At 39.0% G+C, this 25,580-nt stretch overlaps 1 protein-coding gene across 2 annotated transcripts in view; it reads right to left on the bottom strand.

The window, feature by feature from the left end:
• The window catches only part of KDM1A (lysine demethylase 1A), a 65,190-nt gene extending 41,655 nt beyond the window's left edge, over positions 1-23,535 (bottom strand). The window contains exons 1-2 of one of the 2 annotated variants that reach the window (XM_079102742.1): positions 23,087-23,535; positions 16,347-16,512 (exon numbers count right to left, since the gene is read on the bottom strand). In XM_079102742.1, coding sequence (XP_078958868.1) covers positions 16,347-16,512; positions 23,087-23,440 — 520 coding nt within the window. In that variant the 5' untranslated portion in view covers positions 23,441-23,535. The remainder of the gene's footprint in view (positions 1-16,346; positions 16,513-23,086) is intronic. The other variant, XM_079102743.1, reaches the window with a different exon arrangement.
• Between the last annotated feature and the right edge of the window lie 2,045 nt (positions 23,536-25,580).

Raw genomic sequence — 25,580 nt, 5'->3', positions numbered from 1 at the left:
AATGGGGAACTTGGGAGATAAGCTAATAAACTTAAGTCAAAATCTTCTAAAGATGGTTCGATTAAAGAACAGAACTCAGAAGTCAGAATGGGTCTTAAAACATCTTTAAAAGCATGAAGGTAGAAAGAGGTTCAGCAAGCTTGCGGCAGTTATAAATGTATGATTATTCTCATGAGAGTAAGGAAAGTAATAATTTCAAAAAGGAATTGGTCAAATAGAGACAACTGACCAAACGGGGAGGGGATATAAAAACTGAGAAAGGCAGGAGTTATTGGTGACTGTCACCACTTCATGCTGCCTTCCCACCCTCTCTGTGGTGAGAGGTGGTAGCTTTTTAAAAAGAGGAGTATATGGACTGGGCTTGTAGCTCAGTGGTAGGGCGCTTGCCTAGCATGTGTGAGGCACTGGGTTCAATCCTCAGCACCACATACAAATAAATAAATAAAATAAAGGCACTGTGTCCATCTATAACTAAAAGAATACTTTAAAAAAAAAAGAGGAGTACACTTTTCTTTATGTTTCTTTCCTGATACCTTTTTGCAGAGTAATGATCTTACACTAGGTTAGAAGAAATGTAAAAATGAAGTAAACTGGGCTTGGCTCAGGGGTTCCTTTGAAGTACATTAGAGGACTTTTAACTGCTAACAATGATCAGTACTGGCCAACAGAATTATCCTAAATGAAATTCATGGGTTTCAATCAGAACAGCAATCCCAGGGTTACACTGTACTGAAACATAAACCCACCTTCTAACAATCTAGAAAAGAGAAAAATGGTTCTGCTTGAAGTAGGAACCTGCCTGAAATTTCCACTGAACCACTGAAGAAGCAAAAATGAGAAACTTAGTAGCCAGGATCCTATCAAATGTAAAAGGTTTACAAGCAAATCTTTTAGAAAATGATGGAGAGAATTTAAGTTTTCACATGCTATTTACCTAGACATTCCATAGTAGGGATTTTCTTGATCCTCATTATTTTGCTGCAAAATTTGGTTCACAGTTTACATTTCAAAATGTTTTGAAGAAAGCTTATAATTCAGATGCTATTATATGTTGCCCAAGTTACCAAGTTTAAGGCGATTTTGAATAATTAAAAACAAACCATACTCTTCTACTTATTTATCTGTTTTTCAAAATGGGCAATACAAGGGCTGGGGTTGTGGCTCACTGGTAGAGCACTTGCCTAGCACTTGTGAGGCACTGGGTTCGATCCTCAGCACCACATAAAAATAAATAAAGTTACTGTGTCCATTACAACTAAAAAACAAAATAAAAAAAAAAGGGGGGGGGGCAACACATTAAACTTTTTTCTGGAGCTTCTATTAGAAGTACTGATCTTGGATCACCAGCCTTTCTGCAACCTCCAAATTATTAAGAAGTACTTCTGAGAGGTTTTGTGGAAAGTTACAGCAAAGACTGGCCTATTTCTCTGTGAGAAGGGAGTCGCTCGTGTGGATGTCATGGGTGAGGACGTCACAGGGAAGCCACGTGGAAAGCCGTTCAGTGGTTTCTCAAAACACTAACCACATGCCATAAGACCTAGCGATCAGAGGATCCAAGATGGCGGACTAGAGGAAGGCTGTATTCCTTGTCGCTCCATAACTCCGATTTCAAGCAGAGGATATCTGTTTCTTGGTGAGGCAGTTTTTGCTGCTTATTGATCCCTTGGTGTTTACCCCATTTGTCTGCTGCGGTGACCTGCAGTCTGCCAGCATATCGACGCCTTTTTTGAGTGCAGATTGCTCACTGTCAGGCATCTATCATCCGCTATTTGTCTGCCTTACACCTATCCATCACCCAAAGCATGAGGTTCACCTCCCGATCATCGGACAACAGTCAGCAAACTGATGGCCAACCACCAGTGGAGCACCAGCTGCCTGCTGTCGCCTGGAAGTTCACTGTTACAGTACCTGCAGGTTTGATTACACATGGCTGCTGCCATTTTGAGACAACAGCCAGGCCCTATAGGACCCCTGGCCGGACTGACTGAGCCCCGTCTCCAGGATACCTCAGCCCAACCGATCACTCCCTGCCTCTGGGGCCCTCACATCAACTGACTGCTCCCTGCCACCAGGCCCCCCAGACCAACTGACTGTGCCCTATCACCGGGACCCCAGACCGACTGATTGCACCCAGCCTCCAGGATCCCACAACCACACCAAACACACCAGACCTCCAGGACCCCTGCCGGACCAACCGCATCCTATATCCAGGACCTCCAGCTGACCGCCCCCACCCCTGAGCTGCAGCTCCCCATTTGCCAACACATTTCGAAGCCAGAGCGGCCATCTTGGATAATCCTGGAAGCCGAAGCTCCGATCTTTGGGTGGGGCAAATCCCATCCTTCAACTCCTGCTGGAGGCTTGAAGGTCATTGTCAGGTACCTATCATGCATCAGGCTACTGAACTCTGGGAGGTTTCATTAGTATATGACTGTTATACAGTAGATTTTCTTTTTTCTCCTTTTTAAAAAATTTAAGTTTTTATTTCTTTACTTTTCTTGCTCTCTTTTCCTTTTGTTTACCTGTTCCCTCAGAGTCTCTTTCTCCCTTTTTTTGCATGCTAACATCTGATTTCTTTTGATTACACTCTCACCCTTTCTATTTTCTAGAACTTCTGTATATTCTTTTCTTATCCCATTAACAACCACATTCTACATCCCTCTGCATCCTCTTTGTCCTCCATTAGAAACTGCAGACCTTATTGCAAACCTGTTCGTTTTACCGAAGATAATATTTGAACTCATTTTGTTTACTATGACAATTTTGTTATTGTCCCCATGGGGGCTATTTGGTCTAGGATTGCATAGTGTCTGATTTGGGCACTGCTAATATTGATCTCCCCTTGAAGAAAGGGTTTTGGAAACCTACAGGGCCACTATAAGCCTATAGGGGGAAATCTGCAATACCCCAGATCTGCACTGCTAGAGGGGAAGATACATGAACAACATGAAAAAACAAGGGAAGAAAATGATCCAAACAAATCTAGATTCTAATATTAACAGAATCCAACGACAGTATGTTAGAAGAAATGTCAGAAAAGGACTTCAGATTATACATGATTAAGATGATTCGCAAAGCAAAGGATGAGATAAGAGAGCAAATGCAGGCAATGAATGATAATACCAATAAGCTGAAAGAGCACCTGCAAGAAGCAAAAGATCATTTCAACAAAGAGATAGAGATTCTCACAAAAAAAAAAAAAAAAAAAAAAAAAAAAAAAAAAAAAAAAACACGGAAATCCTTGAAATGAAGGAGACAATAAACCAAACAAAAAACTCAATGGAAAGCATCACCAAAAGACTAGACCACCTGGAAGACAGAACCTCAGACAATGAAGACAAAATATTTAATCTTGAAAATAAAGTTGCCCAAACAGAGAAGATGGTAAGAAATCATGAACAGAATCTCCAAGAACTATGGGACATCATGAAAAGACCAAATTTAAGAATTATTGGGATTGAGGAAGGCACAGAGATACAAACCAAAGGAATGAACAACCTATTCAATGAAATAATATCAGAAAATTTCCCAAACCTGAAGAATGAAATGGAAAATCAAACACAAGAGGCTTACAGAACACCAAAAGCACAGAATCACAACAGATCCACACCAAGGCACATTATAATGAAAATGACTAACATTCAAAATAAAGATAGGATTTTGAAGGCTACGAGAGAAAAGCATCAGATTACATACAGGGGGAGACCAATACGGATAGCAGCCAACTTCTCAACCCAGACTCTAAAAGCTAGAAGGGCCTGGACCAACATATTTCAAGCTCTGAAAGAACATGGTTGCCAACCAAGAATCCTATACCCAGCAAAACTAACCTTCAGATTTGAATATGAAACAAAATCCTTCCATGATAAACAAAGTTAAAAGAATTTACAAATAGAAAGCCTGCACTACAGAATGTCCAACAAAATATTCCATGAGGAGGAAATGAAAAACAACAATGGAGGTCAGCAAAGGGAGGAACTACCTTAGAGAAAAACCACTCAAAGGCGAAACCAAGCCAACTTAAAAACCAAAAATAAGCCAAATGACTGGGAATACAAATCATATCTCAATAATAACCCTGAATGTTAATGACCTAAACTCATCAATCAAAAGACATAGACTGGCAGAATGGATTAAAAAGAAAGACCCAACAATATGCTGCCTGCAAGAGACTCATCTCATAGAAAAAGACATCCACAGACTAAAGGTGAAAGGATGGGAAAAAACCTACCACGCACATGGGACTCAGTAAAAAAGCGGGGGTTTCCATCCTTATATCAGATAAAGTGGACTTCAAGCCAAAGTTAGTCAGAAGGGATAAAGAAGGACATTTCATACTGCTTAAGGGAACCATAAATCAGGAAGATATGATAGTAAATATTTATGCCCCAAACAATGGTGCATCCCTGTACATCAAACAAATCCTTCTCAATTTCAGGAATCACACAGACCACAACACAATAATTCTGGGCGACTTTAATGCACCGCTGTCACCACTAGATAGATCTTCCAAACAAAATCCAACCAAAGAAACCATAGAACTCAATAACACAATCAATAACCTAGACTTCATAGACATATATAGAATATTCCATCCATCAATGAGCAGATTCACTTTCTTCTCAGCAGTACATGGAACCTTCTCGAAAATAGACCATATGTTATACCACAAACCAGCCCTTAGGAAATGCAAAAAAATAGAGATACTGCCTTGTGTTCTATCAGATCATAATGGACTGAGAGTAGAAATCAATGACAAAATAAAAAAGAGAAATTACTCCAACACCTGGAAACTAAATAATATGCTATTGAATGAAACATGGATAACAAAAAACATCAGGAAGGAGATTAAAAAATTCTTAGAGGTCAATGATAACGACAATACAACATGTCAAAATCTCTGAGACACTACGAAAGTGGTTACAAGAGGAAAATTCATTGCATGGAGCGCTTTCCAGGAAAGAATGAAAAGTCAACAACTAAATGACCTAACATTACAGCTCAAAGCCCTAGAAAAAGAACAGAATAACAGCAAAAGTAGCAGAAAACAGGAAATAATTAAAATCAGAGCTGAATTCAATGAAATTGAAACAAAAGAAACTATTCAAAAAATTGACAAAACGAAAAGTTGATTCTTTGAGAAAGTAAACAAAATAGACAAACCCTTAGCCACACTAACAAAGAGAAGGAGAGAGAAGACTCAAATTACTAAAATACATGATGCAAAAGGAAATATCACGACAGATACCACTGAGATACAGAACAAAATGAGAAGCTACTTTGAAAATCTGTATTCCAGCAAAATAGAAACTACCAAAGACATTGACAAATTTCTAGAGACATGTGCTCCTCCCAAACTGAACCAGGAGGATACACACAATTTAAACAGATCAATATCAAGCAATGAAATAGAAGAAGCCATTAAAAATCTACCATCCAAGAAAAACCCAGGACCAGACGGATTCTCAGCTGAGTTCTACAACACCTTCAAAGAAGAACTCATTCCAATACTCTCAAAGTATTCCAGGAAATAGAAAAGGAGGGTACCCTTACCGAATTCATTTTATGAAGCTAATATCACCCTCATACCCAAACCAGGAAAAGACACATCAAGGAAATAAAATTTTAGACCAATATCCTTGATGAATATAGATGCAAAGATCCTTAACAAAATATTGGCAAACTGTATCCAAAAACATATTAAGAAAATTGTGCACCACAATCAAGTGGGGTTCATCCCTGGAATGCAAGGATGGTTCAACATTCGTAAATCAATAAACATAATCCATCATGTCAACAGACTTAAGGATAAGAATCATATGGTTATTTCAATTGACGCAGAAAAAGCGTCTGACAAAATACAACACCCCTTCATGCTCAAAACACTAGAAAAAATAGGGATAGTAGGAACATACCTGAACATTGTAAAGGCTATTTATGCTAAGCCCATGGCCAACATCATTCTTTTTTTTTTTTTTTTCTCAACATCATTCTTAATGAAGAAAAACTGAAACCATTCCCTTTAAAAATGGGAACAAGACAGGGATGTCCTCTTTCACCACTTCTATTCAACACGTCCTCGAAACTCTAGCCAGAGCAATTAAGCAGACTAAAGAAAATAAAGGGATACGAATAGGAAAAGAGGAACTTAAGCTGTCACTATTTGCGGATGACATGATTCTATACTTAGAGGATCCAAAACCCTCCTCCAGAAAACTTCTAGACCTCATCAATGAATTCAGCAAAACAGCAGGCTATAAAATCAACACGCATAAATCTAAAGCATTTTTATATGAAAGCAATGAAAGGGGAATGAGGAAAACAACCCCATTTGCAATAGCCTCAAAAAAAAAAAAAAAAAAAAAAAAAAAAAATTGGGAATCAATCTAACCAAAGAGGTAAAAGATCTCTACAATGAAAACTACAAAACACTGAAGAAAGAAATTAAGGAAGACCTTAGAAGATAGAAAGAGCTTCCATGTTCTTGGACAGGCAGAATTAATATTGTCAAAATGGCCATACTACCAAAAGTGCTATACAGATTCAATGCAATTCCAATTAAAATCCCAATGACGTACCTTACAGAAATAGAGCAAGCGATCATGAAATTCATCTGAAAGAATAAGAAACCCAGAATAGCTAAAGCAACCCTTAGCAGGAAGAATGAAACAGGGGGTATCGCAATACCAGAACTTCAACTATACTACAAAGCAATAGTAACAAAAACAGCATGGTATTGGCACCAAAATAGACAGGTAGATCAGTGGTACAGAATAGAGGTCACAGACACAAACCCAAATAAATACAATTTTCTCATACTAGACCAAGGTGCCAAAAATATGCAATGGAGAAAAGATAGCCTCTTCAACAAATGGTGATGGGAAAACTGGAAATCCATATGCAACAGAATAAAACTAAACCCCTATCTCTCACCCTGCACAAAAATCAACTCAAAATGGATCAAGGACCTTGAAATCAGACCAGAGACCCTGCATCTTATAGAAGAAAAAGTAAGCTCAAATCTTCGCCTTGTTGGTTTAGGATCAGACTTCCTTAACAGGACTCCCAAAGCACAAGAAATAAAAGCAAGAATCAATAACTGAGATAAGAGTCAAACTAAATAGCTTAACTATCAGCAATGTGAAGAGAGAGCCTACAGAGTGGGAGAATATCTTTGCCACTCATACTTCAGATAGAGCACTAATTTCCAGAATATATAAAGAACTCAAAAAACTCTACACCAAGAATACAAATAACCCAATCAACAAATGGGCTAAGGATATGAACAGACACTTCGCAGAAGATCTACAAGCAATCAACAAACATATGAAAAAATGTTCACCATCTTTAGTAATAAGAGAAATACAAATTAAAACTACTCTAAAATTCCACCTCACCCCAATTAGAATGGCGATTATCAAGAATACAAGCAACAATAGGTGTTGGAGAGGATGTGGGGAAAAAGGTACACTCATACATTGCTGGTGGGGCTGCAAATTAGTGCAGCCTCTCTGAAAAGCAGTGTGGAGATTCCTCAGAAAACTTGGAACGGACCTACCATTTGACCCAGCTATCCCACTCCTTGGCCTATACCCAAAAGACTTAAAATCAGCATACTACCAAGATACAGCCACATCAATGTTCATAGCTGTTCAATTCACAATAGCCAGATTGTGGAACCAACCTAGATGCCCTTCAATTGATGAATGAATAAAGAAACTGTGGTATATATATATACAATGGAATATTACTTAGCTATAAATAATAATAAAATTATGGCATTTGCAGGCAAATGGATGAAATTGGAGAATATCATGTTAAGTGAGATAAGCCAATTTCAAAAATCCAAAAGGTGAATGATCTCACTGATAAGCGGATGATGACACATAAGGGAGGGGGGCAAGAATGGAGGAAGGAGGGACTGTATAGAGGGAAAAGAGAGGTGGGAGGGGTGGGGGGGAAGGAAAAAAATAACGGAATGAATCAAACATCATTACTCTATGTAAATGTATGAATATGCAAATGGTATGCTGTTACTCCATGTACAAACAGAAACAACATGTATCCCATTTGTTTACAATAAAAATAAATTTTAAAAAAATTACAAAAAAAGAAGTACTGATCTAACATTAACAATGAGATGAATTATGTTTCCTAAAAAGAGAATCCACTTTCCCTCCTCAAGGTAAGTTTCTCAGAACTCTGGTTATTGACATCCCAGTTAAGACTAAAGGCTCCCTTCCACCTTAAATATGTCTTAGGTTTAATACTTGTATGAGGAAGATACAACTTACATGTTCTGCCTTCAAATAAAATAAAATAAAAATAAAAATAAAAATAAAAAAACCACAACTCCACAAAACTCTATCTTTAAATATTTAAAACCTCTCATCAGGAAATACAGTGAACGTGTTCATATGTGTTATATCCCAACAGTTGATACATTAACTTTAATTATTCCCTTTAGAAGACAAAATCTGTATCACAAGTGCCAAGATTTGCCATTTTTCTCATTATTTAATATAAAAGATTTAATACCAAGATTTAAAAATTTTTACACACACACAAGTACACACTGAAAAGGGATCCAGATTCTTTAAGAATGATCTATTTCATAAACCACACAAGACCGACAATGGGATACTATAAACACATTCCAGTTTCCAAGAGTAACAGCATATCTATCTACATAGTCCATAAACTGACTTTTTTCTCTTAATAAAACACCAACCTACCCTCTTCCTGTTCCTAGTTCAACTGTTAAATAAATCTAAGATATTTATACCTGAAAGTAGACATCACATTTTTTTAATTTGATCTTCATAGTAAGTCTCATTTGTCAGATAAGGGAAATCTTCATGGATAAATAATACTATTCTACTATTATAATAAGCTCAAACCAAATAAATGGTATTAAAAAGAATTCAAAGTCAAATGAAATTGCTTAGCTAAACTATTATTTTCTCTTAATAAAAAGTAAAAATAATCAATGAGATGAAATAAATCATTAGGCAGCTTAATCTCTCAAAGATTAAACATCTGATTCAATGATTCTTATTGGCCAGATGCAATAAAGAATAAGGATCTAAAACTGCTTCATAAAAGCCCAACTTCATTCTTCCACATTAAATGTAAGATTTCCAAACTTCAAAACATTCTTTAAAAACATCTCTTAAGAGATCTGTAGTACTACATGGCGACTACAGTTAATAATGACATATAGTATTAAGAAATGCTAAGAGACTGGATGTTAAGTATTCTCATCACAAAAATGGCAACTATGGGAGTTAATACTTGTTAATAACTAGATTTAGTCATTCTACAATGTATATGCACTTTAAAACAGGTTGTACATGATAAATTCATATAATTTTATCTGTCACTTAAGAAATAAAATTTAAAAACTTCTGAGTTCCTTCCATACTTTGTATACACTTCTATTGTTTCTTCATTGTAGCCAATTGCTAATATCTGAATTCTTTGCAGGGGTCATAGTCACCTTTGAACTCCTAGCTGCCCTGTGCCTACAACAAAGTATCACTGTTGTAAAATGAAAGTGTGTAGAATAAAGTGAATAAGGAACTACCACATATGGAGGCAGAGAATGTCTCCATTTCATATTTTTAAAAATGTCTCCTCCATATTCCCAATCCTTTACCTTCACCTTTCTGCAAGTCCCTCTAGAATCTTCAAACTGAAAATGTAACACTTTGAATTCTCCCTTCTGTTTCACAGGCATACATACATCTATGCCTCATGGTAGTAAATAAATTATCTAAGAACGGGGAACAGTGTTGTACAGTATACATATGTTGATCCATTTAGAGTATCTTTCAAAATTTCAGAATATAAGAATTTTGCTGAATTCATCTGAATTACCTTTCCAGCCTGTCACATTTTTCTTAGTCTTCCAGTAAGTTATTTTTGCAGCTCAGGTCCAAATCATAATACTGAAATGATGTTATTTCAAAACACAAAACAAAGCAAGAAAGTTAATCCTAAGCCTGTTGTCTGAATGTGGGTACCATACAATCACATAATGAGAACTCAGATTACTTTAGGCATTTATTTTATACCAGCAGATCTCAATGGCAACACAAACAGCTCTATCAAGAATGAATTCCCAGGCTGGGGTTGTGAATTCCCAGGCTCAGTGATAAAGCACTTGCCTAGCATGTGTGAGTTACTGGGTTCAATCCTCAGCACCACATAAAATAAATAAATAAATAAATAAATAAATAAATAAACAGACAAACAAACAAATAAATAAATAAATACTAAAGGTATTGTGTCCATCCATCTATAACTAACAAATATTAAAAAAAAAAAAAAAAAGAATGAATTCCCCAGCCAGTTCTGGTAAAGCTATACAAGAGGGTTTTCTGTTAGGCACAGGGATGTAACAGAATCCTGCAATTTTTCCTCTGGAGTAAGACCTAAACTAATTCTCAACAAAACTGAAAACTACTCTCACTCTTGACTCCATTTGTAAGGATGGAAAGAGAAATCTGAGAATAGTCATAACATCAAAAATAACACAAAGTTACAAGAAAACAAAAAAACACAGGCTGAGGAGATGGCTTAGAGTACTTGCCTAGCATAGGCAAAGCAGTAGTCCAATCTCAGTACCACCAAAAAAACAAAAATATCTACCCGAACTCCGACTGTAACATTCAACATAGATGCTGCTGAATCCAGTACTTGGCAACTCCTAAGTCTGTTACCAACTGATCAGTATGCCTGCATTGTAGGGAGATAAGCATACCCTACTTAAGCAAAGAATCAGACAAAGATAAAGTGACAATACTACAACCACAGAGGTCTGGTTTTTGTTTTCCTTTTAAAGTAAGGAAATCAATATTTAACTCTTCTATTTAACTCTTCTCTAGTCCAATTCTATTAAATAAACTTTAAGGGATAATACAAAAGATTCTGCCTTCTAGATTTTTGCTACACTGAATGAATTAATCAAAATTTAGGCCCAAGTTTTATCATACAGATATTTCAAACATCACTGAAATCTTAAGTTAAATTCTTATTTAAAATATATATTTTAGTTGTAGGTGGACATAATGCCTTTATTTTTATGTGATGCTGAGGATCGAATCCAGGGCCTCACACATGCTAGGCGAGCACACTACCACTGAGCCACCCCAACCCAAGTTATAGTCTTTAAACCATACCTTTTACAAATGTTGCTATTTGGCATTTTTACTAAATCAAGTTGTATCTTATGTGATTTTCCCCCCAGGGTTGGGAAATGAAACCCAGCCTTGTGTATGCTAGGCAAGCACTCTACCCCTAAGCCACCTCACCAGCCCAGTATGATTTTTTAAAATACCACCAGTCCACAGTTTGACTATTACAGAAGCAGAGTTCAAAATTTATTAAAATATTAAAAAAAAAAAAATGTCGCCCCAATCTAACTGATTTTCTTTAATTTATTTAACACACACTTCCTAAGTTACCATGTACAACAGAGAAGAGCTTTTTCTGATCCAAAGAGAGAAAAGACTTCCTCTGATTCAAATAAGAATATAAACAAGGAGATAAAGTGATTCTTCCCATAATAAATAAAATAAATTATATTACAGAGCTATCACCAATCAGGTAACCAAACCTTAAAAAAATGATTTGAAGAGTTAACCAATGGTTTAATAGGAACCTGAGCTTCACTAGAAATGCATGTGCTTTTACACACTCACTTCTGATGTCTCTACTGAGAAATCTATAACTTGAAGAAACCTTGAGAAAAGCATTCTAGCTGGGCCTGGTACATACCTGTAGTATCAGCTACTTGGAAGGATGAGGTGGATCGCCTGCACCCAGGAATTTAAGACCATCCAAAACAGCAAGACCCCACCCACCTCAAAGAAAAGAGAAGTACGGAGAACAAAGGCAGGCGTCCTAATAGCTCATTTCAAATTTCCTTTAAGTTTCCATAAAGTCTCAGGTTATGTACAACAAAGCTAATTCTAACTCAAAATAGAATATATTTTTCCAAATCAGAATTCTCTAGTGAAAATTTAAATCTAGGAATGACTTAGTAAGTTTTTCTGATAAATTTCAACTGCTAAAAGGCAGTGGGGGACAGAGACTAAATCATGATTTTGTTTGAAAATGAAAAAGCTAAGTGCCAGCAAACTAGTTAATATAGTAAAGCCTCACTAATGTGAAAATGAGGAATGGTCTAAGGTACATAAGATAATAACTGAGCCAAGAAAGCAAAAAAGCATTTTTTCCAAAAGGTTGCTTCAATGGAAGGGCAATTATTCTTCACCCATAATGTCCAACTGAATGAAATTTTACTGTTTTATAGAAGTTCCACTATTATGTGACACTAATAATAACCAAATACACTCAATTCAAGGCAATCTATTCAGGATCAGTTATCACGACTTAAAACAAAACAAAACAACAACAACAAAAAAAAAAACCCAGAAAACTTTTATCTTCACAGAAAATATAGGAGAAAGCAAATAAAATCATCATTTTTTGAAACAAATATGTAATATAGTAAATTCAAAAAACTAGAAATTAAATAAAAAACAAGGTAGATTTTAAATATAAGCAATACTTAGTCTTTAAAAATGCATTATTTAAGGCTGGGATTGTGGCTCAGTGGTAGAGCACTTGCCCAGCACTTGTGAGGCACTGGGTTCGATTCTCAGCACTACATAAAAATAGAAAAAAAGTTCATCTACAACTAAAAATATTTTTTTAAGTCCACTATTATCCATTTTAATTATCACCAGAACTACAATGCTACATATTAAGTTATGGTCGAAAACTGAAAATCTAAAAACAGTATTTAAAATAAATGCAATCAGACAAAACAACAAACCTCCTGTATTCATAAAATAAAACAACTTTAGGGTTGGCATGTAGCTTAATGCTTAGCTAAGCTAAGCACGAGCAAGGACCTACATTAATCTCCAGCACCCTTTCCCCACTAAAAAGCAAACAAACAAACAAAAAACCCTCTAATACTGAGAATATTTTTCCATTGACCAAAATCCACTAGACCCAATTACCAAAACAGTACAAGTTCTCTCTCCAATCCCACTCTTACAGAGCACATCAGATTGATCTTTGTACAATATATACTTCAGTACAATGTCTCTTGCTCCAATATCCCCAGTGTGTGAAAAAACCATGGGGGTTAGAGATACAGCTAGAGAAGAGAGTGCCTGGTTCGCCAGCACAGGGTAACCACCAAAAAACAAACAAAAGCTTCTCAATGCTACTCTACCCAACCAGGCTCTCCTGACGTGCTCCTTAGTGTGGCTTAGTCCACAAAGACTTTCTACACAACTCCAACCTGCCTTCTGTGCTTCCTTCTTAGTCCTCTCCTTGAGGAGCCTACTACAATTAAATCTTTTGATCCACTCATTTCAGAATACCTTAGGCTTTCATAATTAACAAAAATGTTTTCTTCTTAAAATTAACACTATGAAAAGCAAAGTAAAATTTCCTAAATAACTTTGAAAGTTGATTAAGAATGAAATGTATGCAAATGTTACTTGTGTATTTTAGGGAATAAATTATTCTCATTATTACATAAAGTGATTGATATAAATAAAAGGCCTGGTAAGGGAACAAACACATCATCTCTCAAGATTTTAATATATCCATATCATAATGCTTCCATTCGATTTTCAACTAAAAACGATTAAGAAAGTTAATTTTAATATGAAAACAGACTTGGTAAGTCTACAACAGTTCTCAAATACTTAACTTACCTAGTAGTATTTTATGATTCACTATCAGGGCTCAGTCTATTTCTCAACAGGCTAATCAGTTGCCACTACTTTTCACAGAAAAGTACTTCTTAATTCACACCAAAATTGTCAAAAAATTTTTATTTTAGAGGAAAAAAATACATTTTTATAACCACAAATAATATATTGGCAAGTTTTGGTTGTTGCCAACACATCTCTAAGCAATGAAAATATTTTCAACTTAAACAAAACTTCAACTTTCCCAAAAAACACTAAAACAACTAAAATACTAGATTAGAATGAACTACGCACAATAGAATAAAAATAGTTCCCCCCAATATTAAATCCCTTTGCTAAGAAATTTACTTTCTATGGAACAATGACTAACATTTATAAAATAAAAATCTCTGTCACACACACACACACACACACACACACACACACAAACTAAAACTTGCTTTAAAATTTTCAGAAGACAAAGTATTAACTTGGTACCTATGGATAAATCAATCAATATATACTGGGGACATTGACAACCACACCAAAAGAAGATAAGCAGCATCTGAGACATCAGATCATCATGGCATAATACTTGGAGCCCCTTTTAACTAAGAGATCAGCAGCTTCTTGAGCAATGACAGGTATCTCAATCACAGGTGTACAACAAAGAAGGAAAGAAAAATAGAATCAAAAAGACTACAGAAGAGCAAAGGAACAGAGGGGAAAAGGGAAGGAATGGAGATAAGGACAGAAAAAAGGGAAGAGAGGTAAACACTTAAGATTTTCACACAAGGAAGAAAAATCAGTCATAGGAAAGTACTAGGCTGGGGTTGTAGCTGAATGGTAGAGCGCTTGCCCAGCACCGGCGAGATACTGGGGTTGATTCTCAGCTCCACATAAAAAAATAAATGAAGATATTGTGTCCATTTACAACTAAAAATATTTAAAAAGAGAGGCACAGGGGAAATGCTGAGGTACAAAGAAGGCTATACTTCCCTCAGAACATTACTCCCAAAGGTAATGTGCCCCTGAAGCTAGAACCCTTCCAGCAAGGAGTGGTCCAAAAAAATCACTTTCAGACAGTTTTAGAAAAACCGCTCTTAAAAAAACAATGACTTTTTGGGATGAATTGAACCCAGAATCTAATCTTCCAAATATTATTTATTTATTACATTTTATTTCAATCCTATAAATTAGTTTTGTTTTTAAGAGTTTTAGTCAGAATTTGTTTAAGCTCTAAACCTGGGTTTAAATCAACACATAATCCTCTCAAGTGAAGTGTCAGTACTGATACTACTCATTTTTAAAAAACAAAATAAAAAAATTTTGTAAAGAACTTAACCTTTATTTTAATTCATTTGTTTTTATGTGGTGCTAAAGATCAAACCCAGTGCCTCACCTGTGCTAGGCAAGCACTCAACCACTGAGCTGTAACACCAGTCCACAAAACAATTTCTATTAATTTATAACATCATAGAGGAGAAACACCTTTAAAAAATAAGAAGCTAAATCAAAAACTTAAAATTCATCAAAACATGTCCTAAGCTGGGTACCTATGAAAGTCATGCAAGATATAGCAGATGGGGTCTGAAATAAGCATTTAGTTTTAAAAAGGCACAGGACTAAAAGAATTGGTGAGGTAAGTGGGCCTGAAGCTCATGGAAATTATTTTAAGGAGAGGTACTTAGTTAAACTTCAGTCAAGAAGAGTTAATAAAATATCACTAAAGGCAGACAATACAAAAAATTAATTTTCTGCTTTTGTTTCCTCTCTCCAAAACAGAATATCCTCAGAAAACTAGGTCTCAGGGCTAGGAATGTTAATTAAGAATTCTTTAGGGCTGCTTGAAATTCTGACACAAACACTATAAATTTCAATCATCTTTTCATGGTATAAGAAGCTTGAATTTAATATGAGTTTAGATTCTCTTCATTGTATTCTCTAATAATATTCCTTTGGTTGAAGGGCTCAATAATGAAACTACAGGCAACAAGGCCTTTTTCCTTTGCCTCACAACATAAAAGGCACTTCTTCAAACTGATTCACACCATGAAGGTTTTATCAAAACTCTATGTTGTAAAAGTACAAGAGTTCTTTTGTTTGTTTCTTTCTTCCTACCAGGAACTCACAGGAGCTCTACCACCAAGCTACATCCCCAGTCCTTTTTATTTTTTATTATGAGACAAGTTCTTGCTAAGTTGCCTCACTGAATTGCAAAGACTGGCCTCTGATTTGCAATTCTCCTACCCCAGCCTCGGAAGCAGCTGGGGTTATAGGTATGCACCATTGCACCCAGCATAAATGTACAGTTTAACCAGATCAATGTATAAATCATTGCATCTTTAAATTCTGAGCGCTGTCATTAAGAGGATTGGTTCTTTGGATTTAGCATTCTGTGTGTTTTCTCCATTTTTTCCTTCTCCTTCCACCACCATTCTTTACTTTCCTCACATACGCGCGCGCGCGCACGTGATCCGCACATACATACAAAGACACACAAGGCAAGAGCTCTAATATCAGAGTACGAACCAAAGATAAAGACAAATAAAATTGCAGAATAGGAATAAATCCATTTATTCTTATCTATAAGAAAATATAGATCTGTGGTTGGTTGCTTCTACTTACCAGATGGTTCTTCAGGCTCACTTTCATTTTCTTCCTCAGGTGGGGCTTGAGGGGGTGGTGGGGGAAGTTTCTTTTCCTTCTCTGCTTTAGCATTTCTTTCTTCTTCTGAATAATACTCATCTTCGGAGAGGTTGGCCAAACTTTCATCCATCTCTCTATACTCTACCTATGTGGAGATTGTACCAGGAAAAATACAATAAACATCTAAAACTGGGTAGTCTATTTGAAACCATTAGTGAATATGAACTGCTTTAGAACTCCAAATTGTAAAGGAAATAAGCATATAACAAGGAATAAGCTTATAATAAGTAAATATTAAAAATAAAAAGCATAATGAAACAATCATCAAGTCAGGTTTAGCCTGATTTATAACTTACATAATGGCACTGACCAAATCACTGACTCTGAGGCTCTCTACAACTCCTAAAAACTTTTTTCAATGTGTATCACACTTAAATATTGGAAGTTTCAACAAAAGACTAAATTACCTCTCAGTTACATAAAAATAGTTAACTAGAAAATCATGTCTATCTAATGCTAAGTCTATGCTCCTAACTATTCCATGGAAAAACATCAAAAGAATTACAGAAACCAAATGAGGGGGAGGGGAGGTAAAACCTGTAAACCTATAAATAACAACAGTCAACATAAAACTATAAAAAGGTGAATTGGCTTTAAAAAAAAAAAAAAGTCCCTAGGAGAACTGAATGATGAACAAAGAATAAATTACAACAAACTAAGGAACAAGTGACATGGAAATCGAGGATACAGGCCTTACTACTAATTCATCCTTTGGTTATCTAGAAAGTGAACTAGGCCATTAGCCCGGGTACACACTAAAAGGAAGTACTCTTGGTGAATGTATCACTAGGGATCAAGGAGCGTAGGCTAGGGAAGACTGCATTATGGACCTGTTGTCCAAAAGTGTAACAGTAATTTTAGAGTTGTCAACATTGAAACACGGTCAAACTGTTGCTAGATGCCATGAAGTCACAGAAACTATAGTTCTCTGATTATTATGAATTTAATAAGAAAATTAAATGAATAAAATAAAAATACATAGATACAGAGATCAAGCAAAGATAACATGGTTTCCACATATATGAATAATCCTATGAATTATGGTGAATGTAACCTATTTTAGTTAAATAGCTCCAGATATCTGACTACTTCATGTTGCCTTTTCTTTTTTCATATGACGTGAGCACAGAGTTTGGGGTCAGGGCAGGAAGTAGAGGAGGGAAAAGAATTTAAGTGAAAAATGGAATTGAGTTAGAAAATGGAAACAAAACTTAGGGATAAATTGACAAGTACTCTAGGAATCCTAATATATGGATTGAATATTGTTCATCTACTCAAATATTGAACACTGAGTACATGGCACAATGGAGTAAACAAGTACCAATGAGTGTATCCCTTTTTTTTTTTGGTACCGGGGATTGTAAGCCAAGGAGCACTTAACAACTGAGCCACATCCCCAGCCCATTTTTATACTTTTATTTAGAGACAGGGTCTTGCTAAATTGCTTAGAGTCTCGCTTTGAGCTTGAAATTTTCCTGCCTCAGTCACCAGAGTTACTGAGATTACCACCAGTTACTGAGATTGCAGACATGAGCCACCAGGCTCGGTGCCACACCACTCTTAAAAAGCTGAAAACCTATTTGCAAATAAATGATCCTGATCAGGTAAACATCCCATCTCACAAAGGGACTTTACAAGAAAAACTCCTTAAACATAAACAATACTAAACTTTATTCTAATTGAGAAAAACTTTTTTTGGGGGGTGGGGGTACCAGGAATTGAACTCAGGGGCATTCCACCACTAAGCCACATCCCCAGCCCTATTTTGTATTTTCTTTAGAGACAGGGTCTCATTGAGTTGCTTAGCACCTCACTTTTGCTGAGGCTGGCTTTGAACTTGAGATCCTCCTGCCTCAGCCTCCCAAGCTGCTGGGTTTACAGGCATGCACAACGATGAGTGGGAGGGAAAACAGTGAAGAAAAAAGGTTTCAAAAACAGGGGAGAGAAAAAATGTAAAAAGTGTTTAGGGGCTGGGGCTACAGCTCGGCGGAGAAGTGCTCGCCATGCACGTGTGAGGCACTGGGTTCGAGCCTCAGCACCCCATAAAAATAAATAAAATAAAGATATTATGTCTATCTACAACCAAAATATTTTTTTTTAAAGTGGAGTATGATATTTTGTCTCCTTTCACCCTTCCTCAACAGTGCTTGATCTCTCTCTTCCCTCCAAAGGTTCAGTGTTTTGATCAGCTCATCAATCCTATTCATTCACTAACGGCTAAAACACTCCTGATCCCTCCCATCTATATTGTACTTAGACAAAACCCATCTCCAATTAAACTGATTTGCCCACTGTTCCCAACATTCAGTTGTCCACTCCAGATTCTCTGCTGCTCTTCAAACCACTTTGTACTATATTCCAAGCGTTTTTCACTTCCTTTTCTCCACTGGTAGTACTTAATTACTAGTCGCCCACTTACTGTGTGCCAGACATTGCAATAAGCATTTTGTTTACACACACTGTATACCCAACCAGAAGTGAATTTATTATAAAACTAATGAAACTTAAGCTTCAAAAATCCTCAACTGCATGAACCCATTCCAATAACCTGAAATCAAATTTTGATTATGTAATAATTGTTCCCAAAACAGATATATCCCCTTCATACACCTCAGAACCCTTAAAGCACATCTGTCTAGTCTCAGGTTGCTTTTTCACTCCTTAAATAGATACTTTATCCCTTGAGGTCCTTTTCCTCTAGCTTCCAAAACTGGCTATGAATGGGTAACTTTTCCTAGGTCCTTGTTCTTAGTTGCTTACCAAAATGAACACATAACTAATTTTTTTTTTTAAGTCTAAGAGCTAACCACAATGGAAAAACAGTATAACCAGAACTAAAATAAACTCAGGAGAATTAAAAGGACAGAAATCTTGTCAGCATGCCCCAAATTTATCAATAGATTCAATACAATTCCCAATCTACATCCCAACTGCCTTTTTTGGGAGAAATTGATAAAGTGATCCTATAACTCAAATGGAAATGGAAAGAGAACAGCTAACACAATCTTGAAAATAAGAACAAAGTTGAAGAGCTCACACTTCCCGACTTATAAAACTTATTAAAATGCTAGAATAATCATAACAGTGTGGTGCTGGCATAAGGACAGAAATACAGATCAATGGGACAACTGAGAGTTCAAAAATAGGCCCTTACATTTATAATCACTCACCAAGAGTGCTGACTACTCAATGAGTGGAAAACAGACCTCAACAAATTATGCTGCGGCAATTCACATGCAAAAGAATGAAGACAAACCCCTATCTCAACACAATATACAAACTCCAAAAGGATCATAGACCTAAATGCAAAAACTAAAGTTATAAAACTTTTAGACAAAATCACAGAAGTAAATCCTCCTAATATTAGATTAAGAATGGTTTCTTAGCTGTAAGACTAGAAACAGGGGCTGGGGCTCAGTGGTAGAGTGCTTGCCTAGAACATGTGAGGTACTGGGTACGAATCTCAGCACCACATAAAAATAAATAAATGAAAAAAAAAGTTAAATAAAAAAAAAGACTAGAAAAAAAAAGATAAATTGAACCTAATCAAGATTAAAAATGTTTGTAACCAGAATGAAGAACACTTACATCAAAATAATTTTTTAAAACAATCCAAGGATTTGGGCTGGGGTTGTGGCTCAGCGGAAGAGCACTCGCCTAGCACTGATGAGGCCCTGGGTTCGATCTGCAGCACTACATAAAAATAAAATAAAGGTATTGTATCCACCTAAAAGATTAATTTAAAAAATTAAAGGCTTTTCTCTCCCCCTGACTCTCTTTCTCTTCCTCGCTTTCCACTCTCTCTAGGGCGCGCCCTTTCTCTTTCCTTTCTCTTTTCCCCTCATTTTCTCTCTTACCCTGCAGGGAGACACTGTTGGCTTAATAAACTCCCTTATGTGATTTAAAAAAAAAAAAAAAAAAAAAAAAAACAAGGATTTGAATGGACGTTTCACATTTCACCAAGAGAGATTACACAAGTGGCCAATAAGCACATAAAAAGATGCTCAACATTATTAGTCATTAGGGAAGTGCAAAAGAAACCACAATGAGATACCACTTCACACCCACTAAAATGGCTACACCAAGAGACATAAAAGCTAAAGATATAAAAAAATTGGAGCCCTCAAACATTGTTAGTGAAAATGTAAAATAGTGCAGCTGTTGTGGAAAACTGGCAGTTTCTCAAAAGTTAAAATGGAATTACCATGTAACTTAGCAATTCTACTTGAGGACATACATCCAATAACGCTGAAAAACATGTACACACACACACACACACACACACAAAAAAACCCACCGTGAATGTTCATGGTCATGTTATGCAGAATAGCCAAAAATGAAACAGCCCAAATGTCAATCAGATGGATGAACAAAAGGCGGTATATTCAAACAATGAAATACTATAACATAGCTGAACCTCGAAAACATGCTACAGCCAAATACAAAAGGCCACATATTATGTCACTCCATATAAAATGCCCAGAATAGGCAAATCCACAGAGTAAGGAAGTAGACTAGTGGTTGCCAGGGGCTAGAGACAGACGAATGGGAGTTATTGCTAATGATACAGGTGTCTCTGGTGAACAACTAGGACGTTCTGAAACTGTGGTACCAATTTGTGGTACCTAATGAAAATCATAAAAACCACTGAACTGTACACTTTAAAATGGTGAGGCAAGGCACAGTGGCACACATCTGCAATTCCAGCTGCTTGGGAGGCTGATACACGAGAATGGCAATTTCAAGGCCATTCTGGCAACTTAGCAAGACCAAGTCCCAAAATAATAGAGCACCTCTGGGTTCAATCCCCAGTGCTGCAAAATAAATAAAAATAAATACAATGTTGAATTTTTTTTTTAATTTTTAGTTGTAGATGGACACAATATATTCATTTTTTTTTTAATGAGGATGGAATCCAGTGCCTCACACTTGCGAGGCACGTGCTGTACCACTGAGCCACAGCCCCAGCCCAAAAATGTTGAATTTTATCACATGCAAAGGATGTCAATGAATCTGGCTTTCTAACAATAAATACCACATGCTTTCTGGCTATCCTTTCTATTGAAAGGGCAAAATAAAATCCTATTGGGCTTCTGTTCTCCATTTCTGAAAGCTGAGGTCACCAATCTCTGCTTTTCCATCCTACACTTTGGTAAAAAGCCCCCAAATTTTTCTTCCAAATTCTTTTTATGCAGCTCTGGTCATATTTTAGAGAAGTCTCCCAAGCAGGCAGCTGAAACTGAGGGCTCTCAGTCTAGGTAACATTCATCTCAGGAAGCTCATCTGTACTAACTTGGTATTTGCACTTTAAAAATCACACACAGTAGCTGAGTGTTACACCCCACACCTATAATCCCAGAAACTCAGAAGCCTAAAGCAGGACAAATTCAAGGCCAGTCACAACAACTTAAAGAGATGGATCAAGGGCTGGAATTGTGGTAGAGTGCTTGCCCAGCATGTGTGAAGCACTGGGTTTGATTCTCAGCACCGCATACAAATAAATAAATAAAAGTTCATCAACAACTAATAAACATATTTCAAAAAAGAAGAGACCAGATCAATCTCCAGTACCAAAAAAAAAAAAAAAAAAAAATGTGTGTATATATGTGTGCGAGTGTGTATAGTTGCTGGGCACAGAGGCACGCACTTGTACTCTCAGCTATTCAGGAGGCTGAGGAAGGAGGATCTCTGGAGCCCAGCAATTGGAGCAAGCAGTCTAGACAACACAGACAAATCTCAAAAACAAAGAAAACCCCACAGATAATTTTGTAAGTGCAAATTACATAAGCCGTACAATTTTATTTCACATACTTATTTATGTACTCGTTTGTTTCGTGGCCATGGGGATGGAATCCAGGGCCTCCACACAATGCTAGGCAAGTGCTCTACACTTGTAGAGCTACACTTGTAGTTGGGCTACATCCCCAACTTGGCTTAGATATTTATTACATCCACATCAATTTCCTGTTTCTTGAATTAGGAAGTGAAATCTTCAGAAAAACCCAAGCCTATGCCCTAATAATGACCCGGTGCCCTACACACTATTAGTGGTGTCCCATGTGGTCCTTTGTTTCCATGATACCCTGTCACAAGCGTGGGGCTCACATGCCAGTTCTACCACTTATTTAGTTTTGCGATTCGAGGCGAGTTACCTAAAGTGGGTGCCTCTGTTCACTCATTCCTAAAACGAGACTGCCGGTGTCGAGCAAGAGTGACGGCTTGGCAGCTGGCACACCGGTGCTCGCACCGTTCGGGGTCGCGTCTCTCTTCTTACACTTGCCGGCTGCACAAGACCCACCCCAAGAGGGGAGGATTCGCACCGAGCCGGGAGTCAAATCAAAACCACGCACTCTGGGCAAACCGCAGACGCTCAGGCAAACAAACAAAAGTTCCCTTCTTTTCCGTCCCACGGCCAAGGCCATTTCTTGAGCGTCGCGCCCTATCCAGTCCCTTGGCCGCTCGACCGAGACGCCACCGACCGGCTGAGCGGCCTCCAGTCCCGGCGGCGGCGGCCAAGAGGGGCCTCGGGCAGCGCCGCCGCGGCCCCGCGCCGGGAAGCCATGTTTCCCGGCCCCGGAGGTGGAAGGCGGCCGGGAGCCCGCGACCCTGCTCCCGCGCGGCGCCCCGCGTCTCCCCGGGAAGGCGGCGCCGGGACTCACCTTGGCCCGCTTGCGCCGGCTGGTCCGTCGTCCCTCGGGAGTCTCCGCTATTCCCGTCTCCATGGGGGTCGCAGACCCCGGCACCACCGTAGGCCCGGCCTGAGGCCCGGCGGACCCCGGCGGCTCGGCCAGGCCCCCGGGGGGCGAGGCCCGCGGAGGCTCCTTCTTGCGGGGAGTGCGCTCCCCGGCCGCCCCGGGCCCGACCTCGGCGGGGCCCGGCAGGCCCGCGGGCGGCGCGGACACCTCGGAGCCATTCTCGGCGCCGCCCGCCGCCCCGGGGCCCGCCTCCGTTCCGGCCGCCGCCGCCGCCGCCGCCGCTGCCGCCGCGGCCGCGGCCTTCTTGCCGGACAACATCTCGGGCCGCCGGGCCGCCGACGGCCGCCGGAGCCGCTCGGTCTGTCGCTCCGTGGGTCCCGAGCCGCCGCGCCGCGCCTCACACTTCCCAAGCGCCTCCAACCGCCGCCGCGTACGCACGCCCTGCGCGCGCTCCCACCGAGTCGGGACAAAAAGGTCCCGAGCCGCGCACGCGCCCGGCCCCTCCCCCGCTGCCATAGAGCGGCGGCCTTGCGGCTAGAGCGACGCCGCGGCCAGGAGCGCGAGGCTGTCCTAGCGCCCCCTCGGGCTTGGGAGTTGCACCCTGCACCGTCGGTGCTCTGGGCCTTCCTGGCCCAAACTGCACCTTGGAGGGCCACCCTTTCTTCGCTCCAGAGACTTGCATCATTCACTCTTCTTCGCCCACTCATTCGTCCATTCAGCCAGCACTTCCTAATGCGCATGAGTTATTCTTTCAAAGAACTTAGCGTCCAGTGGGGGAAGACACAGGGAAGTGTGACTGGTCGAGGGCCTTTTAATCACGCTCGTCCCGCTTGAACTGGGGAAGCGTGAAGGGCACTCGAGCCCCGTGGGGAGAAGACCGGGAGAAGTCAGGAGACCCAGGGTTGAGTCCAGACGGAATTGCTCCTCGTCCCCAGGCCGTGGCTCCTGTTCCCGGCCTCTGGATCCCTCCCCATTCCTGTCGCGGCGCCCCTCGCCCGCATCCACTGCAACCTCCTCTTCTGCTCCCAGTACGGTCTTTCTAGGGATGACGATGGCGGCGGGGGCTGGTGGGTTTTTCATTTAATGATAAGGGACTCCCTCGCGGATCCAACGGAACAGTCATGTGTTCTTCGAGCTCTTTCCAGTTGTTACACAGATAAAAACTTGATCCCCTGCCCCCTGTACTGGGTCTTGAACCCCAGAGCCCTCTCCCACCCAGCATCCCCATCTCTTTTTAAAAGAATCCCCCCCCCCCCACCCCTTGAAACAGAGTCTCATTGATTACTCAGGCTGGCCTTCAACTTCTGGTCCTCCTGCTTCAGCCTCCCAAGAGGGATTGCCAGCATGCCACACCATACCAGGCTACAAATGTGCCTTTTTAAATTCCCCGTCTCTTCAAAGTATGGTTTTCAAAACAAAATTATACCATTTCCATAAAATACAAAAACTGATTTAAAAAAAAAATCTATCTCTAGGAATAAAATCCACTCAGTGTTCGCCTGGGTTAAGAGTGGGGGCTGGCTGACAAAGGCCAGGGGGGGATTTCCCGGAAGATGGAAATGGTTTCCAGTTTGAATGGAGTAATGGTGACAGGAATGTAAATATTCATCACGATTTATTGAAGGACACATGTAAATAGGTGTATTTATGTGAACTGTACTCCAATGAAGTTAAATTCAAAAAAATAACTAAGTGAACAGGAAGGAAAAAAGAAAATGAGGCGATTAAATCCAGGAAGAATAAGAAAGCCACGCGGGGCTGGGGCTGCCGCTCAGTAGCAGAGCACTTGCCTAGTGTGTGTGAGGCCCTGGATTGGATCTTTAGTGCAGCATAAAAATAAACAAAATCAAAATAAAGGCATACTGGCCACACACAACTACAAAAAAAGTTTTTTTTAAAGCTATGCATGAAAGAAAATGTAATTGCAGTACGACATACTGTGGCATAATAAACACAGTGAATGAATACTGTTTTACCAAAGCGATAGACTTATACGAAAGAATGGAGAAAAGAGATTGGAGGGGAGAGGAGGGAGAGGGGCTGAGGGCAGGGCTGCTGAAGTGGGCTTGGCGGGGGTGCGCATCATGGGAGCTGAATCCTCAGCATCCACCCCAAAATGATAGTAGTGTGGTGGAGAATCCGAGAAATAACAGTGGAAGCGTACTCTTTAGAAATATCAAGGTAAATGCCAAGGAAACTACTAGAAGATGGAGAATTGGTTATCTGTGGGAGTTGGAACTTGAGGGTGGGAAGGGGAGAGGCAGGCGATTGAAACTTGTTTGTTTTAAACCCTGCGGGTCTACCTGACTTGTTTGCACATTTAGCAATGGGATAAAGCTTGAAATTTGATTTCTTTTCTTTTCTTTTCTTTTTTTTTTTTTTTTTTTTTTGGTACTGGGAATTGAACCCAGGGACACTTAAACCATTGAGCCACATCCCCAACCCTTTTTTTTTTTAT

Source organism: Sciurus vulgaris, assembly GCF_902686455.1.
Source record: "Sciurus vulgaris genome assembly, chromosome: 1".
Lineage (NCBI taxonomy): Eukaryota > Metazoa > Chordata > Mammalia > Rodentia > Sciuridae > Sciurus > Sciurus vulgaris.
This window is presented reverse-complemented; position numbering and strand designations above follow the sequence as displayed.